A 15,199-nucleotide genomic window follows, 5' to 3' on the forward strand; every position below is an offset into this window, starting at 1 on the left:
ATAATGTGAACATTCGGTAGGAACACTGCGAGGTACGTTTTTTTCTCTAAAACAAGAACATTTTTTTTCTTTTTCTTCATCGAACTGTTTCTTTTGAATTCTCTACCATCTGTTTTTTTTTTTTCGCGTTTTTTTTTTTACAAATAAACATGTATATATGCTGCGCATGTATACATACGTACTGACTGTACGAGGCGCATAAATCGCGTGAACATATGCTTGTGTTAAAGAATTGATCATGGCATGGGACGCGATAATAATTTCTCGCTTAACCTGGTCGCGGTGGCACAGGCGGCAGAGAGCGGGAGAAGGCCCCCGCTGGGGGCGGTGCTGCGGCGGGTGCTGCGGCGAGGATGACACAGACTCGCAGTGCGCAGTGTTATGGCCCCTGCCTACGAACGAAGCTGGGCGCCGAGCATTGTGCGTGCGTCACAGGTATGCACAAAATGTAGGCGTATAATGTAGGCCGTATAATGTAGGCATATAATGTAGGCATATAATGTAGGCATGTAATTGTAGGCATGTACTGTAGGCATGTGCTGTAGGCATATTTTATCTGCCTATTTTATATGCCTACTTATATGTGCATTTATTTCATTTTGTGCTGCGTTCGTTTGGTACGTAACGAAGCGGCAGGTGTATGCCCCGCGTCGCCGCGTATGCACCTGTGCAGGGGAGCTCGCAAACGGAATCGCGGAGGAGCCCCCACGTGAAAACGGTGTGGTGCTCATATGTGGAGACGTGGCTCGAATGAACACCCTTAAGTCCTTTTTCAACCCCACAAACAGTTTTTCACATCGCAGAAAATAGTTGCTCTTTGCGTCCTGCGTCCAAAGGTGGCATTTTTTAATTACATATATATAATACTGCCACTACGAAGGGAATATCTATTTTTTTTTTTTTAAAGTAACCCTTTGACTGCATGCAAAATGGGCATAATATGACACGCGTCAATTTTGCCAGCATATTCTTTTTTTTAAAAAAAAAAAAGCATTGCTCTGTCGTTGTGCGAATTTGCGCATGTTGCCTACGTAGGTTTTTTTTTTTTTTTTTGTTAACAACTTTTTGTGAATTAACGAAAATTGGGTGATGTGGGAAGGGCGTCGTTCTGTTCAGCGCAGAGAGGAAAAAAAAAAAAAACTAAAATAAATAAATAAAAAAAATAATAAAAATATAAAAAAAAAAATATATAGGTCGTATATATTATATAATTTATATGATATATAATTTATATGTACACCGATTTACAAAAGCTACGGCCCGTTTTTATCCATTTAAGCCGGTTAGCCCGTTTGCCCCATTTGAATTCCTTTTTTTTTTTTTTGCCTATTCCTTTGGCGGCTCAGCGCTCGGGAGGCCTCCAACCGGAAGCGCGTCATTCGACGGTCGCACGTGGCACATCCCCCTGATATACACTCCATGACGTATGCAAACAACGCGCTCAGGAGTGCCCGTGTTATGTTCGCATGGAAATGTGTATGTACAAGTGGGGCATACACCCATACGACATTTTTTAAAATTGTGCCATCGATCTTCAACATGGTAATGAGAAGATGCATAACCATGAGGTGTGAACCGACCCAATCTGCGTGCACCCTGTGAATGCTGCGACGCGGCCAAAAGGAACATTTAAAAGGTAAACTGTGGATCCACCCTCTCCTTCCACGAATGAGCAAAAGATTTGCTTCTGACGTTTGTTGGCCCCACGTATGTATTATTCCTCCTACGTGATAACGTTCTTCTCCCTGGACCATACGGGCACACAAATGAAACGCCCAATACGCAGCCCCGCAAAAGTGTAAAGCATGATATACACTCATATATAAATGTGCGTACACTCGTATGCATATCCATGCACATGGAGACCTTCATACCAGAGCTTCACTCATCAGGAATGTGAACCTAATTAGAAACTCCACAGGTCATTTTTAATGGCATCATACCTTTTCCCCCTTTTAAAAATAACACTCCAGTAAAATTTTTTTTTTTTTTTTATGCCCCCCTATGCTAAAATCTGATGGCTCGTTATGAACTCCCCAGTTGGCAACCCTCTTGGGCACAAGTCCCCCCCCTCCGCATGATGGCCAAAATGTGCATCCGAAAGGGGGAAATACATTTATAAAGGGGGGAATATAAAAAAAAAATCTACACGTGACACGGTGAGGGATAAATGTACCTTCGTTGATGCTACTTTGTGCGCTCTCCTTCGGTCATATTTATAAAAGGATAAATTTTTAAATGCGCACGCGACGGCGTCGTAAAGGTGTTCTCTCAAAAGGGCATGCACAGGGTGACCGTTTTTTCTGGCCTCTGTGTCCATCGTTTTTTCTTTTTGTTTCGTTCGCCATACTTGGCATTAAAAAAAAGATCAATAATGAGTATCCTCGTTTTGCACACACCTGTCTACCTCCCCCCCCCTTTTTACGCAGCGCACGTACTGATAAGTTCGTGGTCTTAGTCCCGAAATGGGACTTTTAATGTGCGAAGGGGTGAAAACACGTACATGTGCCACGCATGAAGGTTATTCTGATTGGCCACCAAACGTGCTGAACTGTTATAGGGAACATCCCGTTTGAAGGGAGAACATGCACTGGATCGTCCACGTGCAACAGCGCAGTGTTGTTTTGTATGCTTTAAAAAAAAATGTAAAACTTGGCTAGCTGTCATCAAAATATGACCATTCTACATGAACGGTTAATAAAAAAATGTAAAACTTGGCTAACTGTCATCAAAATATGACCATTCTGCATGAACGGTTAATAAAAAAATGTAAAACTTGGCTAGTCATCAAAATATGACCATTCTGCATAAACGGTTAATAAAAAAAAAGGCGGGGAAGGTCATTCTGCACAGCGAACATGACCGTTGTCTGCAGAGGGGAATAAAAAGGGGGCTGCCATTTCGGCCATATGCCGTGCACATCAACGTATGTGCAGCTGGACACTGTTGCGTCCATACGACTGGTGGACAGTTTAAAGGGCCCCGCTCGAGGAAACGCACACACGGAGAGACGTACCAGGGAGGGGAAGAATATCTCTACGAGGCAATGCCTCACGCGTCACTTGCGTAATTCGCTAGCCTCCAAATGTTTTCATTCTCTTCGTCAAAGGTGTTCTTCCTGCAGTGGTGAGGTGTGCAAGTGCCACCCCAAAAAGGAGTGACTTATCCGTTTACGAGCGCTACTGTCATTGCATGCATTTATTTGTGCGGACCCGCGATGGGGCCCACGCACTCGTGTTGCGATTACCTGTACGCCACCCTCGTGTTGGGTATGTTCGTTTTCTCCGGGTGGTTCTCAAAATTTGTCATTCCATTAGTTGTGTCTGTGCCCAACCAGTGCTCCTTGAAGGATGGTTCGTACCCGCTGAAGGGGAGAGGGAAGGGACAAGGAACAGGACAAAGTTACATTTTTTCTATTTTTTTTTTTTTTTTTTTTTCTTTTACCATTTTGCGAAATCGCAACAAACGCGCAACTTCAAATGAAAGAAGGGCCAATTTATTGTCACCTCTGCATGACGGAGTTCCTTGCTAGTTCGCATAAGTCCACGGTGCTGAGCTTCCATATGTGCTTTGGAAGGGGGGTGCGAATGGGTGAGAGGCCAATGAGGAGGGGGGGGTAAATGAGCAAAAGGGGACTCATCTGCGGTGGGGACTCCTCGTCAGCGGTGGGTATTTCCCACTCTTGGTGACCACTCCCCGTGCGAGCTCATTACCGCGCACACGGAGTACTCCTCCAGCAGGGGCTCATCCGTGAAGTGGAACATGAGGGGGTCGTCCGTGGACAGAGACACGTTCAGGCCAATTTTGAAGAAGCGCTTAAACGGGTTTTTCTCTACGGGGGTGGGGTGAAGGCAATTTGGCATATCTCAGCGATCACCCGGCTGGCAGCTCGCTGGCTAGGCGCATTTAGATACAGACACGAATATATGCATGAGCACACGAATATATACATGAGCACACACATGAGCGGACGCAAACCCGCCTCCCGCGTGACGCACCCTGTTCAGAGTGAGCCTTTCCCGAAGGACTCCGTGCAGACATACCGATCTGCAAAAACAGGGCGTTGTTGGACAGGGGCGAAACGGCCAACCCGATCTGCTTCAAATAGTAGAGGTACAGCAAAACGGGCGATTTCCTCAAATTTATTCCGTGGTTTATTCTGTCTGCCAGTAGGAACATGGTGGCCAGGTGGCTTATATTTCCGATTTCGCCGCAGTGGGGTCTGCCATGAGGGGTAAGAGGGCGCGTCATGAGGGGCAATCGGGCACGTGATGAAGGGCAGTCGGGCAAACCATGAAGGCAAGCAGACAACCTATCGAGCGCATGTGAACTCTGGGAGGAGAACACTGTACAGCTTAAGTGGAGAAAATTTTTTGCAAAATTGCGAAGGACATGGTAATGAGGGATGGGTTCCCCTTAAAAAGGTTACACAAATGACGCATATCCATCGGCTCACACTTCTGCTACTCACCTGAAAGCCATGGGGCGTAGGTGTCGACTAACGAGAAAGTCATTTAGGGTCCTTATGTTAACGTACATATAGTATGCGTAGTAGGAGTAAGGGGGGTTGTTGTCACTGGTGTATTTATCAGGAGTAGGAAGCTCCCCACCTCTAGTGGTATACTTGGAAATGGCCGACTCATCATCAACGCTGTCCCAACCAACGACTTGCTGGAGGAAGGAAAAAATTTCTTTATTCTGTTCTGGATTTTTGACAGCTTCAAAACAAGGTTCGAATATGTTACTTAAAAAATCAGCAAAGGAGTTGATTATCCTTCTTTTTTTATATATATAGTAAAGTCTTGGTACTTGAATAATCCAACGTACAGAAATACTGGAGAGATTATTCTGTAGAACCCATTTAGCTAGCTTTTTCCATTCGTTTGTGTTCCTTCCATATATAGATATACGCCATTCCACATGTTGATATTTCGATTTCTCTAAATTTTTTATTTCTTGTTTTGTAATTTCGGCTAAGTACCTTCCTTCGATATAGTTATCCGTTTTCAAAAATATTTCTCTTAGCAATTTTTGTCCAAATGGATTATATTTATCATTGAACAGATCGAATCTGTGGAAGCAGCTTCCGAGTGCATTAACGGCTAGTGTGTCTACGGTTGCTTCATATGCAGAGGTCTTTAATTCCTGATCGAAAATATCCTTAAGGGTCATTTTAATCCCATTTTCTGTCATGTACACTACGGTGTTAGGTTCTGTTTGGTATTTGTCTCGAATGAATCGCAGCAATACCTTCTGCTGCATGCATGCTGAGTGATGCACATGTGCATCTACCTTCCTGATGTTGTAAAAGTCCCTATGCTTTATGTTAGCTGTTTCACGTAACTCTAGAGACCCATTAAACATAAGGTGGAAATCAAATTTTTGTTCTAGGTACTTTAATCTTTGATAGCAGAAGCTTTTGCAGGCAGGGTCCTGCACGGCCATCATTATTTCTTGGATGGCTGATAGGTATTCCTCCGTCGACTTGATGCTCGCGTGCTCTGCTAGCTTGTTCGCTTCGCTGCATTGATCTCTGCCTGCATCGGGGAGGGGGCCACAGTGCGCATTGTGCGAACGATGTATCGGTGCTGGTCGCAAAAAAGTAACTCGCAAAGCGGCGCCCTGTCCAACGATGGTCTTTTCAGCGCTGCCCTGTTCAACGCTGCCCTGTGCAACGCTGAGGTAGCGCTCCACGGGCGCCGCCTCGCGCGGGCTTACTCTTCGGCCCATCGTCCAGCAGGGGGTCCCAGTGAACGAAGAAAATCCCGTCGACAAAATTGAGGAAGGCGTTACACTTCTCCAAAATGACCACCTTGCTAGGGTTGTAAATTGGCTCATCCGACTTGGTGTCTTCATGCTCCTTCGGTTCGCCGCCCTTCGAGTGGCTTCTTTTTTCTACCAACGTCGTGTCGATGTCCGCGAACGGCTTTATAAACTCGTCCCGCAGGTTGCATAGCTTCAGGATTTTCTGCGTGCAGGGGGGGGAGCGGTAGCACTGTGGAGCGGTAGCACTGTGAAGCGGTAGCACTGTGGAGCGGTTGCACTGTGAAGCGGTAGCACTGTGGAGCGGTAGCACTGTGGAGCGGTAGCACTGTGGAGCGGTATCACTACGAATTGGTAGCACTACGAATCGGTAACGCTGCCCATCTGCTGCGCCACTCGAGTGATACCTTCGTGACGTCCACCTCCTCGCGCGGAATGATCCCAGTAGACGACAAGGTAAAGATGAAGCGATTGGAGCTGTTCAAATCTGGCAGCTCCTTACTCACGAGGGCGTTCTCATCATACTTTGTGCTCGCATGGGACGAAGCTTTCACCACCGTCTCGTACAGAGTGTCCCACCCCTTTTTTTTCTTCAGCAGAGTTTCACCCAAGTCGCCGTTGCTGTTTGGTCGCTTCATTGTCGCGCAAAGGTTAGAAGAGTGAAATGGGGGCAAATGTGCCACTTTTTTTTTTTTTTTTCAAACAAACCCAATTCGCGAGTTGGGAAATGGACACTGAAGGGGATGTCGCAAAATGTTGAGGTGTCCACCTGCACGTGCGATGTTGTAAAGGAGACCACGACTGCGTTTGTACAACAGCGAACGATTGGACGTGTTTGCAGCGGATCAAAGGGGAACAGGCACACACGCACACAGAGAAAGGATGTATGAATCGCAGGAAGTTCTTTTTTTTTCAAAACAAGGGAAAGGTTGTCCTCACCGACCCGTTGCAAATCAGTTATGTGTACTTTTTTTTTATTATGTGTATTTTTTTTCAGCACAAGATTTGAGCAAATACGACCAGCCGCTATCCTTTGCTTTGCGGTTTACAATGCTTACCTGTCGATGAACAAAATTCACCGCGTAGCCACTCCTGTAGCATTTTTTTTTTTTTGGAAAGACTACCAATTGGAGGCTTCCCCTCACGTCATGTAATTGGCGCATGCGAAAATTCTCGCGAAAGGATATATGTGTGGGGAAAAAAAGGGTGTATATGTGTCTCTAACAGTGCGTTAGCGTTGTACTCCTCAAGAAAGATCAATAATCTTCTGACCACGTGCATGCTTCACACCATACAAGTTTGACAATGTCGAAAGGAAGGAGGAAAAAAAAAAGTAAAATAATAAAGTAAAATAAAAAAGTAAAATAACAAAGTAAAATAACAAAGTAAAATAATAAAATAAAAAAAAAAAAAAAAAACATTTCAGAGAATACAACCCTCTTAACTGTACGTATACATTTGCAGAATTAATTCCTTTTAGGGGTGGAGGTGCAACACGGCGAATCCTGCGTGCTGCACAAATAAGAACCACGTGAATGTGTAGCACCTGTGGGGGCGGACTGCTCGTGGATAGCTCATCGAGGGGACATCAAGCGTTGTGCATAAAAAATCAAATCTACTCATCAAAATGGAGCATAAGTTGGGGGGTACCCTCAGGAAGAAATAAACAAATGAGTAGGGGTTACATCCCCTGTACAAAAAGGTAGCCACCCATTTGGCCCCCATAGACATGCTCAAAAACGTTGCTGTAAAAAAACAACTAAATCGAGTTGCATGTGCTTGGCACTTTAGTGGTCCCATTTGGAGACAACCCCATAGGGGGGATTCTTTACGTGCGGAACGTGCGCGCAGAGATGACTCAAACGAACGGAACTAAATTGGGGTGCCTACATGCGGCGCCCTTTTTGATCGCCAAAATGGGAATGGACCCCTGTATAGTGTACACATGCGCGGTTGTATACGTCGCTCGTGGGCATATGCAGTGGCGGGTTGGGGAACAGCTATGTAACCCTATCTATGTGGACTGCGTGGACCTCGCGAACTACGCGAACTTCGCGAACTACACGAACTATGCGAACCACGCGAATTGCGCGAACCACGCGGACTGTCACGATTCGCATGCTCCACCTTCGACTGTTCCCCCCCGTGGCATCTCACTTTCCCTTTTTTTAATGATGAGGCATTGTGCCCAGAGATTGCAACTCCCTCGTTAAATTCCATACGGAGGGGTCCCCTGTGCATTTTTTCTTTCTGTTCATTCCATGCATCGGCAGAATAGCCCCTGCGATGGATGTCCAATAATGAGCTGTGCTATTTGAATTGGCAACTCCGGGGAGGACATCCACTACGCCACAACTACGTGGTATGTGTGTCAGGGGATGGAAAAAAAAGAAGAGGTGCATCCCTTCAAAAGGTTACACGCGGGGAAGGAAAAAAAAAAAAAAAAATATGAACCGTTCAGGTAAACTCCCCACTCATGCAAATTTACACAAATGTGTGAGAAGAACTCGCCTGTGAACGCGCTTTATTGCCATTAAGAGCCTGTTAACAATTAACCTCCTGGTTAGGTCTAAACAGAGTTGGGCGAAACAAACCGTGCGAGTTGCCTCCACTAAGTGCAATGATAAGAATTCTGTTTTTACTTCTGTACCAGTTTGGCAATTATTCAGCCAACTCTCTTTCTTTCTTTTTTTTTTTTTGTTCGCGGTATGCCCCTCTGAGTTACCAATTAGTAACAATGGTCAACCCGGTTAGACGGGCGCATCCGCTTTACACCTTTGAGATGTCCACCTTTGAGACGTCCACCTTTGAGACGCCACCTTTGGGACGTCTATCTTTGTCTATCTCCCCGCGTAGCAATATGCGTAATGGTAGGAGGGCATTTCCTTAAATGTCCGTATGCCCCCTCCAAAGGGGGAGACTTTCCTCTGTGACAAAAGGACACAAGGGATGAAAAGGAAAACTTACAGCAGGCGCCGTCCACTCACCGCACTGCTGCGCGGGTTGGCTGCTTCACTGCTAAGCTGCCTATCTGATCTGCGTGAAGTGTTCCCTTTTTTTTTTTTTTTTTTTTTGGAGCTTTCAAAGGGGTGAAAGAGCTTAGGAGATCCACAAAGCTAAAACTAGGCGTGCATCACATCGAAACGAATTTGAGAATCGAATTTTGGAATCGAATTTTTTGGGAGGGAAGTCAATTCAGCATTTTCCAAAGGGTATTTCTTTTCTTCTTCTTCCCTTGAATTTTTCTTTTTTTCTTTTTTCCTTTTTCCTTTTTCTTTTTTCTTTTTTTTTTCCCTGCGCACATTGCGCTGAACGCGTTCGTGTGCCAATTTTAAAATTGACAAAAAAAAAAAAAAATACACAGATACATATGCAGATAGATATACATATACGGATACACAAAAAAAAACGCATTACGCGGTGGGTACACAAAGCGGCTTTTCAAGTTTTCCAAACCGGCAAACGAGCAAAGGCCACTTTTATGCGCTTCGAACGAATCGAACGAATTTCCACCCACACCCCGTCATACGCGCAATCTCACAAGACCATTTGTAATTTTCCAATCCGCATGTGTGGTCTCCCCCTTCCCTCCCCTGGAGCAGAGTTCACACGTGAGTTAGGATTTGGTGAAGGACTACGTATAAAGTTCTCCCTCCCTGGGCGACAGAAATGGGGAAGTTCTCCCAATGATGCCTCCTCCTTAGCATATATGTGCACACACGTGAGGGCACTCGAAGTTTAAATCCGGCCCACTCTGTGATCACCCCTGAGCATTGCACAGAGGAAGGCAGCCCGTCAGTTACTCACGTCTGCACCGCGTAAGGAGAGAAACAGTTCTGCGAAAATGATGAATGTCATACGTGAAAGAAACAGGAACTTCGACCTGAGTGATTCGTATGAAGGGCGGAGTCCTGCGGAGACGCACAGCAGCAACCTCGTGAGTGGCAGCCACCATGTGGGTAGCGGCAACCCCGTGAGTACCGCCAACTCCGTGAGTAGCGCCAACCCCGTGAGTAGCGCCAACCCCGTGAGTAGCGCCAACCCCGTGAGTAGCGCCAACCCCGTGAGTAGCGCCAACCCCGTGAGTAGCGCCAACCCCGTGGGTAGCGCCAACGAGGCGAGCGTGGACATCAGCAGCGAGCGGTACATCATTTGGAGGAGGAACACGCCATTCCTGTACAACGTGCTATTGAGGAACAAGCTGGAGTGGCCCTCCCTGACGGTCGAGTTTATAGGCATCGATAACTCCTTCAAAGCTAAAACGAACTATTTTACAAATAAAATCCTCCTCGGAACACATACGTCAAATCAGGATGCAGAATACGTGTATATTGGGGAGGTAAAGGCTCCACTGTACTCTACAAAGGAAGACGTTTTGCAGTTTGAAAACTACACAGGGTTTATTAATAACAAAAAGAAGAAAAAGGGACACCCACTCCCTTCCTTTGAAGTAAAGGCGAAGTTACTCCACCCAGGGGAAGTCATAAGAGCCACTCACCTACCAAGCAACTCGTTTTTTATTGTCACTCAGACGTGCAATGGGAATATATTGCTCTTTGATTATACAAAGCATCCTTCGTTCCCCTCGGACACGTCTACATGCTACCCTCAGATGATCCTAAAGGGGCACAGTAGTGAAGGGAGTGGTCTATGTTGGAACATTAATCGGGTTTATGATAGCTGCGCCAAGCAAAGCGCTGCGTTTAGGGAGGAGGTCGAGCCTGACGCGAGGGAGGCGGCGGAGGCGGCAGACGGGACAGACGGGGCAGATGGGACAGACGCGGCAGGCGCGAAGGAAGCAAACGAAGGAGAAAGCAGCGATGAAGTCCTTGCTGATGTAAACACGAGCAACTTGCTCCTCGCCTCGTGCGCATCGGATGGAAGCATATGCCTCTGGGATATAAACAAAGGAACGAAGAGCAACGAAGTGCCAAGAACGTACGGAATTAACAAAACCGGAAAGGTTGCAGATTACAATTTGAAAATTTACGAAAATACACCCACCTTGAGTCCTCTCTGTACATGGATACATAAAAATGAAGAGACGTCATTAAACGATATTTTTTTTCATCCCAAATTTAAAAACGTCATAGGGGTTTGTGATGATAATGGTTATATGAGTCTCTATGATGTAAGAATCAAAAATTTTTTTTCCAAAGCAGAGATCAATTTTAAAGAACACAATGCAGCTATGAATACTTTTTCTTTTGATACTTTTTCTGAACATACTTTTTGCTGTGGATATGCAGATGGATTAATTTCTATTTGGGATTTGAGATATGATAAGGAGTCTCTCCTTCAGCTAGATTATCACACACAGAGTATTAATCGAATAAAATTCAGTCTGATGCAGTCAGGTATTTTTGGATCATGTTCAGATGATGGCACAGCATGCATTTGGGATATTTCTAGGAACTCTGCAGATTATGGAAAGGTACAAAAACTGGAGGACGATATTTACAATAACTCGAAGAAGATCCCAAAGCAGCTGCTCTTCGTTCATGGTGGCCATGTTGGAAGTGTGTATGACCTTGCTTGGGCCAACAGCAACACCTTGTTGGTGGCCACAGTGGGTGTGGATAACTCCCTTCAGGTGTGGCACATGAACGAGCAGTTCTTGTTTCAGTGACGCGGGGTAGCGGCGGGGTAGCGGAATAGCGGCGTAGTGACAGCGTAGTGACCGCATAACAACAGCGTAGTGGTAAGGATGCGTATCTCCCCGGATGGCCAAATGGTGACACGCTAAAGCTGAAGCACAAACGAGGGTTCACTCTCAACGTAGGAACAGACACATGTGGGAGAGACACACATTCCCGCGCTGCCCCAAAAGGGATCAGGCATGCTCACCTCTGGGTGGAACTTTTTTTTTTTTTTTTTTTTTTCATACGTTGCCAGGGCGTATGACAGCGAAAACGCCAACGTAACTTCCCGAGCCAATATCAGCATTGCAACTCGCCTGCTCCAGTAACTTCCCAGCGTTTTGCGAAACGGACGAGTAAAGGAGGGGACCTGTCTACCTACCGCCCGAGGCAACAACACATGCTGTCACACGATACTCCATTTTTCTTTCCACACAAAAGATTTTTTTTTTAAACGTAAAAATGTTTTCTTTTAAAAGTAAGGTGATTTTTTTTTTTTTTTTTTCTCTCACACTTGTTGGAAAAGGGGTCTTCTTTAAACTTCAATCCGTCTGACACGTCGCGCCGATTGACGGAGGGAGCACTTGCTCAAGACACGCACGTAAAGCGCACACGTGCACCTGGGCACTCGCAACAAATGGGGAAATAGGAAAACGGGAGAAGGTCCCTACTTTGGAACTGCTGCGGAGCTTCGCGGAATGACCCGCTGGTCCGTTTACTCACCGTGAGTCCCTTCATCGAGGTTGGCGAGGTCCCCCCCCAAGAAAATTCTTATTGGTTTGCTCTCTCTGACTATATCCTCGCTGCACATTAGCCGAGCCTTTCCTCAAATGATCACCCCGCTGCTACGCATTTTTTTTCGGATCTCAGTTCTTCCCCCAAGGAATAATAGTCCCTTATGTGTGTCTACCTCCCAAAAAGAGGAACTTTCTTTTGCCCCTGTGCATATACACACGTTCAGTAGAACCCATCACATATGATGATAAGTGACACAGGTGAAGATGCCAAAAGGGGAGAAAACGAGAGCGGTGAGGAGAATGCAGAAAGTAGAAGTGACGAGGAGGACATAAAATATAAAAAACCAGATACGCACACAAATTTTTGGAAATCCTTCGGGCTTGGTACCAAGGCAGGGAAGCTCCTTTACAACCTCTACGGGGAGAAAAGCAAAATAACCCCCGCCCTTATCAGCACGAAGAGGGCCACTAAGGATGATCCACAGATGAGTGAACCTGCCCAGGTGGAGAGGAGGCGTCCCCAAGTCAGCTACCCGGAGATCAAAAGTGGGTGCCATCACGGGGGGGAGGGATCTCCCCAAGGGCACAGCCGCGTTGCAACCCCGGGGGAAGTTACCTGCTAGCCCGGTCGGCTTCTAACCCGGTCGGCTTCTAACCCGGTCGTCTTCTAACCACGTCATCCTCTAACCACGTCATTCTCTAACCACGTCACCTTCTAACCACGTCACTTCTAACCACGTCAACTGCTAACACCCGCTGCCACCCCCCGCAGAGCCCGTCCGGAAGGAACACCCTATAGACACCATACCGCACAAAAAACCACTGGCCAAAATTTTAGAGGACACAAAAAACTACGAGTGCATCAAAGAGCTTCCTGCACAGATTGAACGAAATCGAATTTTGGAAAAAAAAAAACTCAGCGAGCTTTTCTTTGGTTACAAATGTAAGGTTCTCCCCCCCAGTTGCTCTCCAGCCGTCTTAACAGACGAGGAGAGAAGGGAGGCAATCCAAAGTGCTGAGATGGCTTTCTCAGACATGCGGAATTCTAGTTGTAGGGAAGATAACATTAAGGAAGGAATGAAGGTTTATCAAGCCGAGTTGATGACGGAACTGAGAGAGAAGGTGGACCAGTACAACGAGCTTGTTTCCCTTGGAGTGCCACACAAGGAGGGTGTCGCTCCGACGGACAGAGAGTGCAACGAATATGAATATAAAAAAATTCAGCTAGTCAACGAAATTGAGGCTTGTAGAAGGAATATTCAGAAGACGAACGCTGTGCTGGATTCGTCCAAGTGAGGGGTCCCTCCAAAGGGGCATACTTAACGGTGTGCTTCCTTGAGGGCATACTTAACGGTGTGCTTCCTTGAGGGCATACTTAAGGGTGAGCTTCCATAAGGGCATACTTGAGGATGTACTTCCATAAGGGTACTCCCTTAGGAGGTGTGTTCCCCCCTGGATTGCCTCCTCTCCCCTTGTTATGACGCTGAATAGCACAAGTGGGCCCTTCGCCGCGAAGCGGTTTCACCGCCAAGCTGTCAGATGGGGGAGCCCCAAATGGGACTGCTGCGCAGTCGATTGGTGAACAACCCAGCAGTTATAAGCAGTAATATTGACCCATCACCACCATGCACCTGTAACGTGTAGCGTAGGATGCCCCTAACCGTCCGCCCTGATGGGAACTGAACATAGCATCCTCTCTGTCACGATAATTGCCTCATCCCCAAATGGGAAGAATACCTTTGCTGTGAGGCTCGTCAACTGTGCAAGTGTTTCCCCCCCAACCAGCTCGCTGCCTTCCACGTTTTATTTGATCAGGGGGTGGCACACTCAATTCTCCATCCGTCCGTCACGCGATTTGCCTTCTTCACTGCGCCTTTTTTAACATGGCCTTTCCGTCCTCACACGATTTGCCTTCTTCACTGCGCCTTTTTTAACATGGCCTTTCCGTCCTCACACGATTTGCCTTTTTCACTGCGCCTTTTTTAACATGGCCTTTTACTTTTTTTTTTTTTTTTTTTTCCTCTTTTCCCCTGGCGCGGAACAAAACCGGGTCATAAGCTGCACAATACATGTAACATGGGGTTTTTTTTTTTTTTTTTTTTTGTGTCATTTGTTGAGACTTGACTTGGCAAGACTTCTTCATATCTGCTGCCCCCTCGAGAGGCTCAATGTTCCCCTTCGTCCTCTTCGTCCTCTTCGTCCTCTTCGTCCTCTTCGTCCTCTTCGTCCTCTTCGTTCCTTTTCGTCACTCTTTGCACGTCCTACCAGCTTGCAAATTTTGTCACCTCCCCAGAAATAACCCCGCCAAGTTTAGCGCGTCAACTGGGGATCCCTGCGGCCGGAAAAGAAGGCAAATGGGGGAAATAAAAGCATACGGTCATGCATACATAAAGAAGTATTTTTTTTTTGTTTTTTCACGCGATGGACTTGCGGAGATCGTCCAAATGAACGTTTATACCATTTTGACTCATTCGTCAATGCGAGTGGCTCTTCCCACTAGGCGCGCCTGCCGTGCGAGTACACCCGTGCATGTGGATTATGTGCCGCGCTAGCTTAAGTGCGCACTTAACAGCCAGGACATGCGCGGCGCTCCTGGCACTTTTGCTTTCGCGACGAGTGTCACCTGCGCACCAGTTGTACCTTCTCTACGTTTTTTTCTTCTTCGTCTTCTTCTTCTTCTTCCTCCTTTTTTTTTTTTTTTTGTCTTTTTGTCACACCAGCTCGGAGTTATCACAACCACAATTTTTCCGCACTGTTACAACGCCGCTCCTGTTGTGCCTTTTTTTTTTTTTTTTTTTATTTAATTCCGTTGAGTGTGTCTATGCGCAGAGGTCTTCCCTAAGTGAGTCGTTTACTCATCCCAGGAGGAAGGGTTCCCCCCAGGGTGACACCGCTCATTTTGTGGCATCTGTTGACCATCACACCAGGTAGGACAGCACATAGAAGCCAAAGTACAAACGGTGACAATTGATTGCACAAAGAGGAAAGAACAATCACGTCCCACTCGCTGGATGTCATTTTTGTCCATGTTATGTTCGGGGGGAGGAGAAGGTCCACAAA

At 46.4% G+C, this 15,199-nt stretch overlaps 3 protein-coding genes across 3 annotated transcripts; 2 read left to right on the forward strand and 1 right to left on the reverse strand.

The window, feature by feature from the left end:
- Positions 1-3,051: 3,051 nt before the first annotated feature.
- On the reverse strand, positions 3,052-6,401 carry PCYB_123310 (adenosine/AMP deaminase; the record flags this gene model as incomplete). Its single annotated transcript, XM_004223664.1, has 8 exons — positions 3,052-3,118; positions 3,248-3,364; positions 3,507-3,568; positions 3,714-3,832; positions 3,999-4,179; positions 4,468-5,537; positions 5,719-5,968; positions 6,171-6,401. 3 exons carry the CDS (start codon positions 6,399-6,401, stop codon positions 4,468-4,470), a joined length of 1,551 nt encoding a protein of 516 aa, XP_004223712.1. The 3' UTR covers positions 3,052-3,118; positions 3,248-3,364; positions 3,507-3,568; positions 3,714-3,832; positions 3,999-4,179.
- A 3,206-nt stretch (positions 6,402-9,607) lies between these two features.
- Positions 9,608-11,731, forward strand: PCYB_123320 (chromatin assembly factor 1 P55 subunit; the record flags this gene model as incomplete). The annotated part of the gene is made up of 2 exons (XM_004223665.1): positions 9,608-11,388; positions 11,659-11,731. The coding sequence occupies 2 exons, from the start codon at positions 9,608-9,610 to the stop codon at positions 11,729-11,731; spliced, it is 1,854 nt and encodes a 617-aa protein (XP_004223713.1).
- Positions 11,732-12,378: 647 nt separating this feature from the next.
- On the forward strand, positions 12,379-13,435 carry PCYB_123330 (hypothetical protein; the record flags this gene model as incomplete). The annotated part of the gene is made up of 2 exons (XM_004223666.1): positions 12,379-12,685; positions 12,912-13,435. The coding sequence occupies 2 exons, from the start codon at positions 12,379-12,381 to the stop codon at positions 13,433-13,435; spliced, it is 831 nt and encodes a 276-aa protein (XP_004223714.1).
- Positions 13,436-15,199: the final 1,764 nt, after the last annotated feature.

Source organism: Plasmodium cynomolgi, chromosome 12, assembly GCF_000321355.1.
Source record: "Plasmodium cynomolgi strain B DNA, chromosome 12, whole genome shotgun sequence".
Taxonomy (NCBI): Eukaryota; Apicomplexa; class Aconoidasida; order Haemosporida; family Plasmodiidae; genus Plasmodium; species Plasmodium cynomolgi.